The 17972-nt window shown below is 48.5% G+C and overlaps 4 protein-coding genes across 4 annotated transcripts; 1 reads left to right on the top strand and 3 right to left on the bottom strand.

Annotated features, from left to right (window-relative positions):
- Positions 1-424: 424 nt before the first annotated feature.
- DFJ58DRAFT_341272 (uncharacterized protein) lies at positions 425-2288 on the bottom strand. The gene is made up of 7 exons (XM_041379944.1): positions 2003-2288; positions 1943-1953; positions 1744-1884; positions 1597-1689; positions 927-1543; positions 865-877; positions 425-815 (listed from the first exon to the last, which is right to left on the bottom strand). The coding sequence occupies exons 1-7, from the start codon at positions 2087-2089 to the stop codon at positions 470-472; spliced, it is 1308 nt and encodes a 435-aa protein (XP_041244562.1). The 5' UTR covers positions 2090-2288; the 3' UTR covers positions 425-469.
- A 486-nt stretch (positions 2289-2774) lies between these two features.
- Positions 2775-3872, bottom strand: DFJ58DRAFT_341316 (ribosomal protein S11-domain-containing protein). Its single transcript, XM_041379945.1, has 4 exons — positions 3706-3872; positions 3421-3589; positions 3107-3363; positions 2775-3055 (listed from the first exon to the last, which is right to left on the bottom strand). Exons 1-4 carry the CDS (start codon positions 3706-3708, stop codon positions 3029-3031), a joined length of 456 nt encoding a protein of 151 aa, XP_041244561.1. The 5' UTR covers positions 3709-3872; the 3' UTR covers positions 2775-3028.
- Positions 3873-4434: 562 nt separating this feature from the next.
- DFJ58DRAFT_784641 (uncharacterized protein) lies at positions 4435-4996 on the top strand. The gene is made up of 4 exons (XM_041389987.1): positions 4435-4575; positions 4637-4696; positions 4752-4822; positions 4884-4996. The coding sequence occupies exons 1-4, from the start codon at positions 4533-4535 to the stop codon at positions 4902-4904; spliced, it is 195 nt and encodes a 64-aa protein (XP_041244560.1). The 5' UTR covers positions 4435-4532; the 3' UTR covers positions 4905-4996.
- A 2047-nt stretch (positions 4997-7043) lies between these two features.
- On the bottom strand, positions 7044-8515 carry DFJ58DRAFT_840867 (uncharacterized protein; the record flags this gene model as incomplete). Its single annotated transcript, XM_041392646.1, has 5 exons — positions 7044-7643; positions 7703-7706; positions 7759-7925; positions 7978-8363; positions 8431-8515. The coding sequence occupies 5 exons, from the start codon at positions 8513-8515 to the stop codon at positions 7044-7046; spliced, it is 1242 nt and encodes a 413-aa protein (XP_041244559.1).
- Between the last annotated feature and the right edge of the window lie 9457 nt (positions 8516-17972).

Below are 17972 nucleotides of genomic sequence, written 5' to 3'. Positions count from 1 at the left end.
GTTGACACAACAGTAGCCTACTTGGAATATGATGCCTCGAACAGCGAAATGCCCACAAAGCAAGTCAATTTTTGCAGGGCGCTAAAGCGTTGGACAGCGATGCTGTGGTGAGGACAACCCTTCATGTGCTACATGGTCATTTAGTTCACGTACCAAAGGTCCGTGATTATAAACCCTTGACCAGGGAAACCCCATGAGTAATACATCTCAGAGGTCCTAGACGGCGTTTTAGGCGAAATTATCACCAAGGAGTTTCTAAACGTATAGATATTTCGAGTCGCCTATTGACAGTGGATTTAGTCGGGACCACAACAACACACAAGATGCATGCACTTCATCCAACTGCCTCGCAACAACATGCATTCTAACTTTTGAGTGACCGAGTCCCTTGAAGGTAAATATATTAGACAATCAAGAAATGTACGAGATGCTAACGTATCAGAAACCATGAACGTGGGCTTGCCAGGCTTCATCCCGGCGTCTGTCCATCCGATAACTCTTTAAGTGCACGGCAGGCCTCAGAACGAGCGGAGAATAGGTGCCGTATGAGCCGCCTTGTAGGAATCGGTGGAGCTTGTGCACCAGGCCTCGCGTTGTCGGCATTCCGCACAGAGGATTGTGTCACTGTATGGGTTGCCTCACCAACGAGAGCACTGCTGCTTCTGGGAGGGTCAACTACGTGTCGCTTGACATACGGATTCTCTACGGGAAGTGGCAGAGTTGAATACGCTAGAAGTTGATCAGCTGGTAGATCAAAAGATGGAGGGAGCAAGAGGCCAGTGAAAACCCTGAAGGCAGTCAGAAAACGCTTCCATCTGTATGGATGTCAGATTCATGGCTATGGTCTCAACCCAGATCACCTACTGCCTATAGTTCACTATTCGCCAAATAAGCATCATAAATGATTCAAAGCCTTGATCACTTGCCATACACAAGGGCGTTGTGCCACTTCCAAAGGGACCAAGTCATCCCAACTGCTGTGGCGAGAGTACCGAGCGCTCTATTCAACAACCCCTGTCTTCCAGCGAGGCAGTCGCACAGCGCCGATAATCGTACAATCTTGTTGATGAAAACAACAACACCTCCCTTGCGAATTGGGGAAAGGACTGGGTCGGTGAACTTGACTGCGAGCTTCACGCATGCTCGCATGAGCAGGCCATAGGATAAGGCGAATCCCATACCACCGAATATAGCCTTAAACTGAGCCTTGGTCTCTTCCTCGTTCGGTATCGTCAGCATCCGTGCAGCGAACCAGCCAGTGATGTACCCTGGAACGTGAACCACGAATACCGGGAAGAAGAGAAGGGCACGAGGATGGAACATGGTGGTGCACAGTTGGAACAGGAGTGTCACACCAGTGCGGATACGAGATGGTAAAAGGAGGGCTCGCATAGGAAAGTCTTCATTGTAATCGACGAATGGGTAGAGGACTTCCAGAGCTAAATGAGAAGTGCCGGTGAAGTGCAGAAGCGCAAGGTATCTATTCAAAATGGCCTTCCGTGTTTCCATTTCATCGCTTCTTGGCAACAATGCGTCGACAAACCTTACAATCGTCGAAACTTCGGGAGACTGAGGTACAAGATACATCAAACTCACTTTTGAGAGATATCGACAAATCTGTCAAGCGGGATGCGATCCTCGTTCTTCCAAAACACCATTCTTGCTGCACAAGCCGCACGGAGTGTTTTCCTGAATCGTGCAAAATGATGGAACAGTAAGTTTTCATGATAAAATGGCACGTACCAGTCATGAGCATTCACAGTCAAGCGCTTGAGCTGTGAATCAATCGCAGCAGTGATCTCTTTGACCACAAAACGCGTGCTATCAGCACTCTCCGGATCCAGTCTTGCTGCATATTCGCCAACTGCTATTGGTTTTCCGTATCTGAGTAGTCGGAGGTCGCACTCAGTTGTACTACTCAACGATAGACCGAGGTAACTACCTGACACAGACCTACATCTCACATGCGGTCAGATTAAAGATGAAATACTTGAAAACTTACTCTGCTCTGATACTTGGACTTATCAGTATAGACTATCGCTGCGGGGACAATGACCAACTCCTTGCCCTCCATCCCGGACAAATCCATGGCTTTAGCGTATTCCACCGCAGCCCACGCTGCACCGTCTTCACTTGCACGATTCCGGGCTCCGTGTACGACGTTCCCTCGGGGAATACACCAATAACATTGCCAGCTGCAAGGGCAGCGGAGGTGTGACGAAACAAGTCTGCTTGCAAGCTGTTGCTGTTCGACGGAAATGAGGATGAAGAGCTGTTGGGGTTACGATAAACGGGGATGCTTCCTGAGGAAGTGAGCAGGGCGCCAGATATGGGGTTCTTGAAAAGAGATGACTTTGCCCAGTAGCATACCCTACGACGATACGATATCGTCGCCGCTGCGACACCGGTTGTTTAAATGGTCCAAGTTGTAAAAAGGGAACTCGTTGAGGAGAGCTCACATAGTGCCGCAATGTCGACAATTTCATTATGATGAGTCGCAGCACTGAACGACTCATGATGATAAGTTTGCTACAAGGATGAACGGGAAACGTACATGATCACAGGTCCGTCCCGCGGCACATTCTCGCCTCCTGTGATGCAGACCTCGGAATAGAACCCAGACATGGTCCAGTCCGAGATCTTGCGCAAAAATCTATACACGACCATGAGTTCCATTGCTGGCTGCTCCTCCCATTCAATGACTTCAGGCCAAGGATACACAGTATTGTGGTACGTTGGTTGTATGCACAGGAAATAAACAGGAAGAAGAAATGTTACATAAAGCGGAAGCTCAACAGGGTTTCAAACACCTGGTCAAGTTTCACGTGTTTTTCATATTCATCACGCGTCGATATGAAGCACAAAGATGTTGACAGCACAATACTAGAGACACAAACAGGTGAACGACCGCGGGGCAGGCAAAAACCTGATGCGCGTCGAACGGCGACATATCATTTGTAACTCCAATTACATGCACAACAATTTTTGGCTCTTCGGGAATCTCATAGTAATAACACGAAGATGGAGATCACAGACGACGACCACGACGACCACCCTGTCAGAAAATTAATAACAAAGCTTCCTCAAAACGGGTGAGAGCGCATACCTTGCGTCTGGTGGAGTCAGTAGGAACAGGCGTAACGTCCTCAATACGCCCAATGCGCATGCCAGCGCGAGCAAGAGCACGGAGGGCGCTCTGTGCACCGGGGCCAGGGGTCTTAGTGCCAGTACCACCAGTTGCACGGAGCTTGATGTGGAGGGCAGTGATGCCAACCTCGCGGCAGCGCGTGGCAACATCCTGAGCAGCTAACATAGCGGCATAAGGGGACGACTCGTCACGATCAGCCTTCACTTTCATGCCACCTATTCATAATCATCATGTAGCTGAATATCTCTGCCAAGATAGCAGGTCGCGCGTACCAGTGACACGGGAGATGGTCTCCTTGCCAGAAAGATCGGTGACATGGACGAAGGTGTCGTTGAAAGAGGCGTAAATGTGTGCAACACCGAAGACAAGCTCTCCCTCTGCAACTTGAGGACCGAGCGAAACAGTATTATCTTCTTTGGCGACCTTGGTTTTCTTCGGAGCCTATGCATCCAAAAGTCAGTTTGCAATCCACCTTCAACAACAGGCCAAAATTCGAAACAATGCTCAAATTAATGGCGTAAAACACCAGAGGACAGTGTACGGAACCATATACGCACCATTTTGATGGGCTTGAGGTATATTCAGCGATATGGGCCTTGGAGTCGAGGAATCTGAAGCAAGGTTTTGCGGCTATGGGGGAACTGTGCAAACATGAACAAATAACAACATCAGTACTATGCGAAATTCAAATTACATCGCAAACATCCTAGCTAGCTGCTAGTAGCTGGCAACCTGCAGCAGACAGGATCGTATTATACAATCAGGTTCCTTGAAAGCTCCTTCATACCATTCCACTCACAATGTCATAAATCAAATGACAACATGAGTATCAAGCTTCCTCCAAATTCACAACGAAGCTGAGAAGATGAGAAGTTAGAACAATCGATGGCTGTTATTCATCAGTGTGTGTGCTATGATCTCAATATTCGTGCACGTCGCTTTCACTAGTTGCTCCTATCACGGCTCGCGAAGCCGTCTACATGTTCACAGAAACATACTTGAAGATCGCGATACACTGCGTCAATTTTACGTGTGGTCGGACCCTGCTTAATGCAGCTAACAGAATGATGAAATATCTCCTATTGCTATCTCCTTGGAGTCATGTCTGTTGTTTCTCTAAATTGTAAGTGGAACAGCATGCGCTTCTTCGAGTCCAGTACACATCAAATCCTGCATATACATACACCTTATCAGATAATCTTCTCGGCAGGGTCACCCGGTCACCTGCCCACAGCAAATCCCTAATGCGGCATCCGATGGTCCATCATGGATCAATCCGTTGACCTGTCACATATATAAACCCGTGAAACAGCTCCAATATATCAGGGTCTCTTATCCTGCAACTTGCATCTAATCATCCCACATCTACCTCAACCCATTCACCATGACCGTCTGCCAGGCCTTCTCCAGCGCCCTCGCCAACAAGGGTGCGCATGTCCTTGTACATATTCGATCACTAGAATACTTAACATTATGACCCTCGATCAGGTATGAACGCACAGCAGCTCGCTATCGCCACTCAGAGTGATCAAGGGCGCATATCCCAAAGTACGCTTAGCCACTGCCGTTACTACTAATACTCGATCTGACTGATGATGCACAGTTTGCGCGGGCACTGTAACCCCCACGAGCGCGGAATACAGCAAGATTGCATCTGCGTTGGGCCTGAGCAGCGTAAGTGTTGGTTCGATTTGTGTTGTGCGCTTCTTTTGATCGTGTTCATTCGCCGTGTCAGGTCCCTGCTAGTCACCCTTAGGGTTGAACCTTTTTGTTGTATAGTATTCGATTACCTTTGTAGTCTCTGTATCAGTAAACTATGATATGATATGCTGGATGATTCGGCCCTGATATTTGCTACCCACGACATGAGCTGGCTGCTGGCGGTGATTGCGATACGACCAGCACAGCAACGTCATGTCCCAATTGAGCACGTCCTATGCCCTATCATGTTATCATTCAACGGCCGAATATATTCGATACACAGCAACTGATAGAAGCGAACTCATGGTATTGATTAGTCTCCTCTAGCCAGCCTATCGAGGGGATAGTCGCTTCCTTGTATTAGGGATATCAAAGGTCACTGGTTCCAAGTTCCATTTGTTCCAGCAAGAACACTTCACCAGAGCACTATCACTCGAAGGAGTCGAAAAACATAAACATCAACGGCTTCTGTGTATGTTCATTAGACGCAGTGTGCAGGGCCCAATTACAATCAGGCTGATCGACGATCGATGAGTCCGAAAGGAAAACCAAAGGAATCGCTCGCTCGCCACTGAACTGATCGTATCAGCTAGTAATTTACGTCAAACTTCAAAAGGTCCCCCTATCATCCGCACCATCCAGCAATCGCGTTTTGGGGCTGAATGTCATTCACGTCACAAAACTGAATTGATGCTCAGCTGCGCACGCACGATACGCGGCGGAGCGGAGTATGATAACGCTTAGAGCGCTGGAAGAAATAAAGAAAGAAGGATCCTGTCCTGCAGTGAGCGAAGGTTCACCTACCCTTCTACAAAACGCATGTGTTTGCAACGTTGCAACGTTACAACTCTCCATTTTGAGTTACGCTTACCAGGAAAATCCCTCGCGTAATATCCGACGAGAAAATCTGCAGAAATAATAGCCCTTGTGTAAGGACATGCGCAGTTAGGCCGATGATGCGCAGGGCTCGTAGCCTCGTTGCAACGGCGCTGTGCCTGTTCGGGAAGGCAGCGTGTTTTACACGCTGCACGAGTTCAGGGACTCGAAAATGACTCGAAAACAAATGCCCGCGCGCTGGAATGTTGCAGAAGTCGTGAAGGTAGTGCTATTCACGGGATGATAAGCATGAAGAACTGTTCAACTCACGAAGCAGACAAAGTAAAGTTTGTCGATGGTGAAGTAAATAGAGCCTGGATGATAGCGGTGTCTGCACCTTCAAGTGCTGAATCGAATCAATAGCATGTGATTATAGCCAGACCCCCGCACAAGCCCAAGTTTACGTTGACACTTAACTTTTTGAAACACTAAAGCCGCGCCAGCGTTCAGGTAACCAGTTTCTCGAACTACTTATCCGCGGAGAACACTTGAATGTTTGAAACGGTTGAAGCGTTTTGAGTTTCATATCCAATTCAATTGAACTTTGTCACAAATCTTCAACGACAATATGCAATTGCAATATGAAATCAACGACGGCAGTGTGAATGAGAACGCTAGAGCTATCATTCAAATCTACTAGGTAAAAGTCATGTACTACTATGTAAGTACTGAGAATCATCAAAAACCGTAAGGGAGTCCGCGGAAACTAAAATCCGCAAACTCATCGTAAGAAGCAAGTGATTGATAGCGAGACGGTATATCTAAAAGCTCGGCGGCTAGGAATGGTAGAGGAGGAAGCGGGATACGGAGGAAGAATATAGGGACAAGTTCTGGAATCAAGGGGGAATCGACGAGGAGCGGATGAAATGGAAGCGGGACGGAGAATGGAGAGGGCCGAAAAGGGATAATCGAGAGCAAGGAACGCTAGTGACAGTGAAAGCAGGAAAGAGGAAACGACGCAATGCTACAGGAAGTATGTGCTGTGCAATCAAACGCACATAAAAACGCGCTCCTTATTAAGGGGTGAAAATGTTCAAAGGAAATAAGTAACAGGAACGAATACGGGTATGGCTGAGAAATCCTGCCAAAGCCAATGGTGTCAAGAAAGCAAAATGGATAGGTTACAAAGAAATAAAGCATTAGTTTAAGGAGCAGCGCGAATGATGAGATGCAGATGAGAAAGATGCGAGAGAAAGGAAAAGAGATGAGACAGATGGATACGAGAACTAGGCGACAGATAGCAATATGAGACAAGTAGAGTAGTAGTCCTGGGACCGCTAGACTGAAACCAAGCAACGACAAATCCAAAAGGAAAATTTTAAGCAGCATTTGTTGAGAACGAGGAGCGGGCACGGCCGGGAGCTGGGGACGAACCAAAGTAGGGCGGATAGTTGATAGTTTTGCCTGTCGGCGGGCTGTATGCCACGTTTGGTGACGGCATCCAACGTTCGTGAATCCGTTCTCGTTCTCTCTCCTGCTCATCGGAGTGCGAACGAGTTATTTTTTGAGGCGACGTCGCGGAGATGGAGATAGTCCGCGGTCTGGAGGGGGGGATTGGGGACGTAGCACGTAAGCGAGACGACAGCATCGACGCTTGTGTTGGAGTCTCAGACCTAATCGATGGTGTCGTCGTGCGTGCGGGGGTCGTTGGTCTCGACCCTCCTGACACGGATGCGGAGGCACTTCGAGAATGAGTAGCTGCGAAGCGCGAGAGCATGGATGGCATAGCTGGTACGTTATACGTAGATGCTGCTGATGATGAAACTGATTGGCGCCGCTCGCTTAATCCAGTTGGAGCGACGGTGCTGGGGCGAGCAGGTGACTTTGCAGCCTGAGAGGAAGCGGACTTAAGAGTATAACGGCTAAGCTCTGCTCGAAGAGCCTGGCATTCTTGAACTTTTTGGTTGTGGAGGGCTTGCTGTAACAAAAGAAAACAAGGTGAGCATCGTGTAAAACGTTCTTCGAGCTATAACGTACTTGTCTAAAAGAAGAGCGGTCAGCCAAGCAAAACGGATAGATCGAATGTTACGTACTGCTTTAGATCGGCTTCTAGCTTAGTGATTGTTAATTCCGCGTCGTCTAGCTTCCCTTTTAGGGTGGCCTCGACTCCCTTTGCCATTTTCGTAGCTTCCGAATGAGCGAAGTGATTCATCAAAATTGCCCTGAGCAGCGCAGCACTCAAGGATAAAGAAGAGTTCAACTGCACACAAGTTAGCGGAACCGCAAACATTGAAGCGAGAAAAGAAAAATACCTGGTCATTAGATTTTTCATCATGAGTCAACCAGTCTTGTAGCTCGTTGTGTAGAGTCGAAACCTCTTCCACTGAGCATTTTTTAGCGGCTACTTTTGCCACTTTATCCTCCAACCTGCGAGCTTCTGCGCGAGTACGCGAGGAGCTCGGCTCGACGAAGGGAAAACGATCTTCCCGTCGTGGTGTGGAGCGGTCAGCAATGTCAAGAGCCTCAGTGAGGCCACCTCGCCGTCGAGTAGTGGCCCATCCGCTTGCTGAAAAGTCGATGCGGATCAAACGCACATCCTCGCTGGTAAAATGATCCCGACAGAATGGACAGACGGGCTGGAGACGGGGCAATGTCTTTTCTACGATTTTATGGCAGCAACTAGAGCAGAGGACGTGACCTACGGGATAGAAAGATTTATGAGTCGAATTAAAAAAATTCCCACATCATCAAAAGATTGAGCTCACCGCACGGAATGGAGTGAGGAACACAGTGCGGACCGTACTCTTCTGCGCACACATCGCAGACCGAACCAGGACTGAGCGTAAGCATGAGGTCAAGACGATGAAACCCTTGCCAGGTTTGCTAGTTAGAAAGCTATTGACAAGGGGTATCGCTTGACCTGGTGGTGGATAAATAGCATGAAGTGAAAATCTCAAATGACGGCAAGTCATCCAAAAGTAGCCAAACAATGCACTGCACGCATGGCTAACGGCCAAACAAATCAATTTCTTCTACCATGGGCCAGAATCACAAAACACGCCATCTTCATAATATGTTCATTTAATCTATGAGTTACCATCTGTAGGTACTATGACATTTTCTAGAGAGCCTCCTCATGTTCTAGGTATTTCTTTCAGAATCACGAATCACAAATTTTGGATGAATAATAGAGTTTATGCAAAGTACAAGTTCTAATTTAGGGTTAGGGCTTAGGGTATTTCGCCCTTTGTCCTGGCTGCTTTGAAAGCATGACTCGACCAGAAGGACAGCCAAGACTATCGTACGAATCTTGCCGATGGAAACAACAGCCTTTCTGTGTCAACGGCGCCTAGGTATTGGCAAAAATACCAGTCGGAACCGTTTATGTCCCACACTTTTTGCCCATTTCAGGTCATATAACATGTCCGGTGTGCGAAACACGTGTTCCCGCCACGGCGGGATTCACCCGCTCATAATCCATGACTGATCATATTCCCTTCATTTGTCTCCTGCGTTCCGCCGCAGCGCAAATACCCACAATCCGGCCCCCCAGGGATGACTTCACTGACAGTCGTTTGAGGATAGTTTTGCCTAATCAGGCGGCGCACTTCTTCGCTGTGCTTGGTTCAACGCAACAGGAATCTACCATAGCGGCCGTAGATACATTCTTCCTGGCCTCGGACGGAGCAAGACAATGTCCAAACCACCAAAGGCGCCCACATTTGGTCATCTCACGAGTTGCTCACGAGGTTATCGGAAGTCGGAAAATATCTCGGTATATGTTTGACACGCCGGATCCACAGGTTTGTCGCGCAATTCTGAATAAAGCATCAAATTTGACTGATTATTGCATCAATAACCAGGATGCATTAACCCTCTCCACATGTTTTACTTGCAGTATGTTTCCTTTCTTGCCGACCATCGATTATCGGATTCGGATAGTAGATAGCAGGCTCTTCTTCGAACACGCCCTAGAACATGCTCCCATTTTCTGAAGCGTTGTTTAAAGTTATCACAATCTCATCGTGGAGCTGCAACGGGATGCAAGCCGTGTCATCCCGTTCGTTGGTCAATCGCCATAAGACGGAACCATCTTCCGCGGTCCGGCGTTGTCAAGAAGATATGTCTCGAAGCTGAAACACGAGATCTTGTTGTTGCACAGCTCTGACTCGGTCCAGGCACACTGATCCGATATCGATTCGGGGGATCTGTAGGCAATTGCGTACCCGCACACTGATCGCCCGGAACGCTTGCAATGTTCTGCAGTCTTCTGCAGTACCTGGCGAATCTAGCGGATGCTGCATCGACTAATTTTTTTTGCAAAGCACCATCGGCGCAGCCCGATCATCGCTGCCGTAGGCTGGTGTACACTTGACGAACGTATGCAGGATCGCACGCCACGGAGTTTGCTCTGCCCTCCGATCAGTACATCTCCTGATAACTCCCGATCAAGGTATGGGAGTCCCTCTCTTAATTCACACTTTCTTTGAAGTCAACTGAACACGATGCAATGAGCTGAACGGTCACCACTCTTCGCGTCGTCAATTAAGGAGATCTAGCGACCTATCGGCGGGTCACACGTTTTATATCGAGGCTGACATCTTTCGCCAACACTTTACGGGGACATTGTTTAGCCCCCCTGGCGAGCGTCTATCGCAGATTGATAGGCTGAAGTTAACTTTACGTTCATCTCAGGTCTAGGTTCAACCTAATTTCGCAACAAGGTGGGGCAGCATCATTGTGCACCACTACGTACTCACCACACGATGAAACCTAATGTCTTACCCCACTCATGCTTCATGTCCGGCCATGATCCTCAATCACAGGGATAGTAATCCATCATATGACCAGCACTATAGAATGCTATGTATAGGCTGATGCCACTGTACATGAATGTATGTGCTTCCCAAACATTATACGCGGTGAACAGATATATGGGTGAGTGGGTGGAAAGATCCCTGAAAGCCTCATCGCAAGCTCGTGGCATCCATGATGCGTTCTATCTGAAGTTGTACGCGTACGCGTCCTGAAGTTCCTCAGGGGTTCAACCACCGACCAACTTCCCTACAATTCCACCAATACCTATCATTGCGCCCTCGAAAAGCAACTGCTCACTGATTACGCCAAATGAAATTCGCTCCCATGCCTCCAGCGTCAAGTGCAGCTACGGAGTTTAGGAGTGAGAGCCTGGGAAGCACCCAATTGGCAAAAGAAACGCATCGTTCAGAAGGACCCGCGCGGCTACTTCCGTCTCCCGTCGTCTCCAGTAATCTCCCATCCTCAATCATCCTCGTGAAATACGTCCAGAAACGTGGCAACTGGCACATCTTATCCAATGGGTGCGGTACAGGCGCAGCTAAAATCAGGAATAAACACGCATCATCCTAGATACGCGCATGACGTGGACTGACAAGCTCTCTCCGAGTCTGTCACGGTGGCCGTTATTAGTCCGGTATTCTATCGCTTGGTGCTTCTTGTCACTCCACACATACTGTCTGAATCCGTGGAAGGAACCACTGACGGCACGGGTACCCACCGGACCGCTGCACAACTTCGCCGCGAAGAAGCAAGCCTTCTGAATCCAACGTGCCTAGCACTCTTGCGGCGACCATGGCCAGGGGAAGTATAACGTTTCATTTTTCGGCGGTGAACTTTGTTTCGGCTTGAAGGTGGATGGCTTTTGTTGACGAGGATAGAGTGGCACAATAGATGTCTAGAGCAAGTGGTTCTTTGTTTTTATTTTTGGAAAGGCAATAAAATTGTGTAGCAACTGACAATTGATTGAGTCCCTACGAATATTTACGGTATACTTAGTGAGGCTCTCGACACTATTTTCTGGGAAAGGAAGTCGAACAAATGATATATATGATTTGTTGGAACTTTAATTCGAGGTGGCGGAATAATAGCGGAAATGAACTTTCTATTCGCATGCAGTCGATATTGACATAGTTCCCCGATTTCTTGGTGTTATCTGTCGGCGAATGGCGCTCCATTGGGATTTGAGTTGCTTGCCCTTCCTGACCATTGACCCGTCTTTCACATTCTGGGTCAGGCATTAGCATCGCTGTTGTGCGGTCAGAAGTAGTAGCTTCAAGTTCACCTGGCAAGTTTCACGAGCGTCCACCTCTGTTACACTGAAGCGAAAAACGACGACGGCAGTTCCCGAAATTCATAGCTTTGCTGTCGTCACATTAATATTGTTACCGGATCCTGTCTTGGAAGTCGTCACAACCGGAAGAGCGCCGACCCGACACATCCAATATAATCCGGCTTGACTCCTTGCAATGGATGAGCTGCGCGCTGCGCCTTCCTAGTCCTCAGGCACATATTGAGTATCCGTGACTCAGTGGGCGCAATAGGATATCGGATGCTGAGTACTGAGTAGTAAAAATACTTCGGTGACGCTGTACCTCTACTCCATGGGGTAACTCGGCCTCAGATCCCAAGAGCTCGGTAGCATACGCGCTATTGTTGCAGCCTGACGTCAGGAGGTCCGAGGGATCTTGCAGCCGCATCGGTACACACTTGCTGCAGAGCTATTGCTAAAGGTGAACGAAGGTGAACGAGCATAACGGATGAGCTGTTGCGGGTAGTAAACGCACTGACAATTGACAGGGACGCACTATGACCGATATGCGCGTGACAAGTGACTGGGGCGGTGAGGATATGATAGACAACGTATTCTTAGCGATGCTATCAGCAACGATTCGATGATACAGTGGTTTGTTTTCCTGTTCTAAGTTAGCACAATATGATATAAATCTTTAGCATTCCATTCTGTGAAGGTATGGATAAAAACGTGTTAGATTCGATATCTCCGTCCTTCGAAACGCATGCGATTACAATGTGATATCACGTCCATCGTGCCGCATGAACTTCCGCAATTCATGTCCCCCACGTCGTGCGATATCAATGTGATCCTCTTGTACTCCGCACCACGATGCTGCGCTGGTAAAAGGGCTGTTTAAGGCGAACGACCGACCTCAGCGCTACCGTACGAGGCCGCCATGCAATTTGCAAACGTCGACCATAGCCTAGTAGCGCTCCTAGAATGACTCTCGTTATGCCCTCGGCGATAGGTCCGATTCAGTAGTCTAAACCTAGCCGTGTGCTTGGGAAATCAATTTGGAGCAAAAAGAAAAGAAAAGAAAAATGGAAAAGACTGGATGGTGCACGAGGAACAATGATCTTCAAATGTGTCCTCTGCCAGAGTACCGTGACTGATTAATACTAATTGGATGATAACTCAGCTTGCAGGGTAGGGCCCATCTGTGCTAATATTGTCAACATAATTCTTCCCACTGATGTCGGAACCTGTGAGGGATCTTGCAGCCCTTAGTTCTTAAACTCGCAGGAGAGTTAATATTTCTGAAGCTGACATGAGTATTTGCAAGGATGACCTGTTGGGAGGTGGGAAGACAAGGACAGAAGACGAGGACCCACTGAGTTACAAGTTAGTAGGGACAAACAAACGCCAAGCAACGCCTCGGTGTCCATACAATCATGGTCGTCGTTAACGTTGTTGTACGTATATTATGTTATAAATGTCCGTTCTTCGAAATACATGCACTGGCTACAATATCTCTAGCGTTCTGATGTCCATCATGCCATGAATAGCAGTCATGTCCTTGACCCGTGCCGTGATATTATGATCCGAAGCGATCCTCTTGTACTCCCCACCACGCTGCTGCGCTAGCAAAAGTGCGCCAAAAGCCTGCCCAAGACGAACCATCAACCGTAACGCGCGTGAGGGCAACTCCGAATCGACACTTTCTTCATACTCGCTAGGAGAGCCGCTCAGTGAACGATCTGACATAGACCAGGGCATAGACATTGTTTTGATGGACTTATCATCCTCAAAGTCAAGCAGCCCGGGGTCATAACGATTCCACGGGCGGACGAGCATGAAGGTCTGCTGAGTGGGCCTTGCCCGCGAGAATTGGATCAATCTATCCTCCGTGGTGATCACAAGGTCTTGAAGCCCGTCTGCCTTGACAAAATAAGTGAAGCATGTCTCCTGATCTTGACCGCCCCTCCGTCTGACTTCTGTAACAGGAAATGCGATGCAAGGTAGCTGCAGTCTGGAGTTCGCGAAACGAGGAGCGCTGAGGTTATCGAGGAGGGTATAAAGTGATAAAGCCGACTCCACAGCGATAGCATTTTGCAGCCTGGAGACAGACATCTGCATCTCATCTTCGGGTAAAGGCGATAATATGCATGGTGGAGCTTTATACGAGGTAATGTCAGCTGGGAGACAGCTGTTGAACTGGGATGATTTGCCAATCCAGTCCAGAGCAGTGATATCGCCCGATCGGGCGACAATCTCCTGTAAGAGACGCCCGAGCGCATTTTGTTTCGTCTCGCCGTAGATGACGGGCAGGTGGATGCCGAAGATGCCAAACAATGAGTATGCGATGTCTTCCTGCAACGTAGTGACGCGGTTCGATGCCCATTGGAGTTTCTCTCCCGCGCACCTTTCATGCCCGGACGGAAGGTGACGAGGGACGATGCATCTATGCCTGTTGAATTCTGCAGCTCACGCATGATAATGGCAGACACCTTGTGGTTGGGAGAGCGGTCATCGAGATATGGGGACCAGTCTGCTCGGTAGAAGAGAACAACTGTAGGAGCCAAGAATTCCTGAATAGTCCATCCTCGCGTGTTCCAAGCACTCTTTGCCAGTGCGCCAGACTTCGCGGAGGGCGGGACGTCCGACAAGTAGACGATCGTAAGAGCTGATTGGCGATACCAAACAAACATAGAGTTCACCGATCGTTGGAGCTCAACATTGTTACTCTGGTCGATGCAGCAGGTATCGCTCCACGCCCAGCGATACCCAGCATTACAAGCAGTTTTGCAGAATGTCTGCAACTTGATCATAGTTCCGACAGGATTCAAATCGTACACGGCCTTGTCCTGGATGTCGTGCAGTAGTGGCTCCTTCTGTTCCCACCTGTGCGATAACATGACCCGACCGAAGTACTTGGCGACCGCTTCTGTGATGAGTTCTGTTTGGAGGGGCGCATGGATCATCGATAGATATAAAAGCTGTTTGTACTCTGTGCTTTCCAAGAAAGTGTGTATCTGCGCCTCTCGGTTGCACAAACGCCCAGTGGAGGTGTTGAGTAGACGAAGCGGAGCATTTTCCAGTTGGGCATGAACGGCTTGCCGAATCGTGTCCTCTGCTTCAGATGGACTGATATATTGCTGATACAGCTCTGGAAAATGGGTTAATAATCTTCCCGTTGACACGTCATTAACATGGGGCTTACTTTGTCTCTGAGCATCGGGACCGTGGTCCAACTTGGAAAACATAATGTTCAAGGCCTCGATTGCTTCATCATAACGTTGGGCCTTGTGGAGTGCTACATGTTTCACTTCGTAACCAAGGTATGACGAAGGGTTGAGTTCAATGACCTGCACATCGGCGGTATCAGCACAATTACTAAAAATGATGGATATCATCCGCACCTTTTCCGCATCGTGAAGGGCCTCTGCATAGAGCTTTCGTTCTGAATTTACCTTACTGCGGTGCGCAAACAGGGACTCGCTCGAGGGATCCAGCACAATCGCAGCCGAATACAATGTCACTGCCATCTCATAATTGCTCGCAGCAACAGCCTCATGTGCCTTCGTGACACAGTGCACAGTACAGTCTTGTTTGAAGGCTAGTCGACACTATGAGTATCGATGTTTAATTCGGTTTACACTAAACACTTACTGGTAGACCATTCGATGCAGCTGCCCTTCCCAGCTTCGTGGATCATGCTCATCATATGTTGAAAAGATTCGACAGCTTCCGTCACCCGACCAGCGAGGAGGAACGCATCGCACCGTCTTTGGTTGATGGTTTCCCATAACGAATCCAAATCCCAACCGAAGAGCTGCATAGCGCACAATGATCAATTAAAAGTGTCCTCGACGGCTTCGTAGCAACACACCACCGTGAATATCTTCAATCTAGGTTCCAAAAGTGTCGTGTGTAAGAACAACCCAGTAATACTGGCTGTGAGTTTATCAGCAGCTTCGCTGTACTTCCCATTCTCGAAATCAATTATCGCAAGCTGCGCACGTAGATATGACTGAGGAGATTTTCAAAGTGAGAAAATCTACAAGGTTTAACATTAAACCCACATTGATAACACTGCACGGAAATCTATGTGGGCGTTGATAAGCAGTGGCCAGGTCTTGAACTCGCCGGATTGCTTCATCATGACGACTGGCATTGAAAAGTGAAACAGCCTGTACAAAATGACATCAAAGTCTTAGTATGACAAAAAGATTATGGAAACAGTGACGAGAATACCTTGATCAATAGTAATATATCTACGACAATCGGATTATGACTGTAAAATATGAAAGCGAGATCGAAAGCTTCCATCGCGTCCCAGAGCTGCCCGTTGCCGCAGAGGGCGATGCCCTTGGAAATATAGCCCAATAAGGATGGTTGTATCGCAATTGACTATGAGATAAAGCCGAGTCAATCTGTCGTCAGTGACTTCATGATAGGCAGAGTGTCTAACCTTGGCTGCATCTTGAAGCGCATTCTCCAGTCGGCATATCGTGCCCTTACAACCGAGCGATTGGCATAGGATTCGTAGTCGTCATCTGCGTCGATCTCTTGGGTCAGCAGCTTTTCAGCGGTATGCAGGATGTCAGTGATGGATCCATTGCGGAGCGTCGCCGGTATAGTGAGTATCTGCATGAAGCAAGTTCATATTCCGTCATAAGTGAACACATAGAAGGCAAGCAGCTCACGTCAAATAATGAGTGTTCGTCATCAATGCCAGAGGCTTCGTCAATTTCCGAGGGATGACTGATTGGACTACCGTGGTTGCCAAGAAACTCTTCGTTGCTCTCGTAACTGCGCAGCTATTTGTCACCAGGTGACCGAATGGTAATGAATGAATAGGCGAGCGAAACAATGATGGGTATGAGCATACCTGAGTCTCACTGAATGGGAGTCGTTGTTGCTGTTCTTCTTCATCTTCTAATATTCCTTCCTCTGCATTGTGTTGCTCGAGTATGTTCTTAAGAGAACAGAGCAGCACCTTCCCTTCACCATCTCCACTCACGAGCAGCTCTCCATTGGGAGAAATTGCGACACAGCGAACCAAAGCAGCGTGCTCGAGTACCTGTCCCATCAACTTGTGTGTCTTTGTGCACCATAGCCGCAAAATCTTGTCGTCCGAGGCAGTAGCAATGAAGGAGCCATCAGAAGAGATGGCGAGTGAGTGGTAAGTGTGACTAGTGCAAGGTTGACCGATCTGAGCTCCGGTATCTGAGCTCCAAAACTTAACTGTTTTGTCGAACGACGCAGAGACAAGTTGCTGGCCATCAGGGGACCACACGACGTTTCGAACCCAATGTTGGTGAGCGTTGATTTCGAGAAGAAGCTCGGCATTATCGGAGCGCCAAATCCGGATGGAATGATCCGCTGATCCGGAGGCTAGTTTGAGCCCATCTGGGCTGAATGCAACACTCCAGACCGAATTATTATGCCTGTCGAGTGTTGCAAGGACACCGCCAGTCTCTGCATCCCATATGACAACCGTTTTATCGTGCGATCCGCTGGCGAGTCTCTTTCCATCAGGTGAGAAACATACTGACAGCACCCAGCCTGTATGCTTCTCCAATGGATCGAATATCATCCGTTTGCTTTCAACATCCCAGATAATAATGGCTTTATCATCTCCACTGCTCGCAATTCGACTGTCGTCTGGAGATACGGCGACCGATCGTACATAATCCTTGTGACCCTCGAATGGCCCTCCTACCAATGATCCTCTCTGCATATCACAAATTCGCAGTGTTTTGTCGTGCGAAGCACTGACGACTCGTCGACCGTCTTTGAAAAACGCGACCGCCAACAATGAGTCAGTGTGACTTCGCATCGTCCGTGTTGGCGCAGGTCGCCCTTGCATCATCCGCGCGGATCCTCTTGCGGTGGGGTGCGCTTCCTGAGACACTCCTAGTAACATGATGTTGCGTTGGCCTATACAGAGACCCAGATGATCAGTAGCATCTCAAGTTGACGAGAGCAGCGTACCTTGTGGATGTAGTAGTTACGGCGTGGATCTTGCCAGCCTGAGTGTGTGTGGCGAGTGGTTCCCAACTCATGTAGCTTATACTACAAGGTCCTTGTTGGCTCAGTACATGCTGCTACGGCGCGGATCTCATTTCGCTTCTTCCATATCACCCTCCTAGTAAGTATTCAATCGCGTTACTGATTCGACGTCCGAGTAGGCGGTTTGAGCTATTTTCTCTCAGGCAGGATTTAGCAACGGACTGAAACTCCGCGTCGACA

The sequence above is a fragment of the Suillus subalutaceus genome (assembly GCF_016647625.1).
Source record: "Suillus subalutaceus strain FC151 chromosome Unknown DFJ58scaffold_44, whole genome shotgun sequence".
NCBI classification, from domain to species: domain Eukaryota; kingdom Fungi; phylum Basidiomycota; class Agaricomycetes; order Boletales; family Suillaceae; genus Suillus; species Suillus subalutaceus.
This window is presented reverse-complemented; position numbering and strand designations above follow the sequence as displayed.

Excerpts from the sequence above, each read along its gene's own strand:
- DFJ58DRAFT_341272 (XM_041379944.1), bottom strand. The coding sequence starts at position 2,089 with ATGGATTTGTCCGGGATGGAGGGCAAGGAGTTGGTCATTGTCCCCGCA. Across the intron at positions 1,690-1,743 it reads ACTGTGAATGCTCATGACTG|GAAAACACTCCGTGCGGCTT; the intron begins GTACGTGCCATT and ends TGCACGATTCAG. Across the intron at positions 1,544-1,596 it reads TTTGTCGATATCTCTCAAAA|GTTTGTCGACGCATTGTTGC; the intron begins GTGAGTTTGATG and ends GACGATTGTAAG.
- DFJ58DRAFT_341316 (XM_041379945.1), bottom strand. Across the intron at positions 3,364-3,420 it reads GACCATCTCCCGTGTCACTG|GTGGCATGAAAGTGAAGGCT; the intron begins GTACGCGCGACC and ends GATTATGAATAG. Across the intron at positions 3,056-3,106 it reads CTGACTCCACCAGACGCAAG|GGTGGTCGTCGTGGTCGTCG; the intron begins GTATGCGCTCTC and ends ATTTTCTGACAG.
- DFJ58DRAFT_784641 (XM_041389987.1), top strand. The coding sequence starts at position 4,533 with ATGACCGTCTGCCAGGCCTTCTCCAGCGCCCTCGCCAACAAGG. Across the intron at positions 4,697-4,751 it reads TCAAGGGCGCATATCCCAAA|TTTGCGCGGGCACTGTAACC; the intron begins GTACGCTTAGCC and ends GATGATGCACAG. Across the intron at positions 4,823-4,883 it reads CTGCGTTGGGCCTGAGCAGC|GTCCCTGCTAGTCACCCTTA; the intron begins GTAAGTGTTGGT and ends TCGCCGTGTCAG.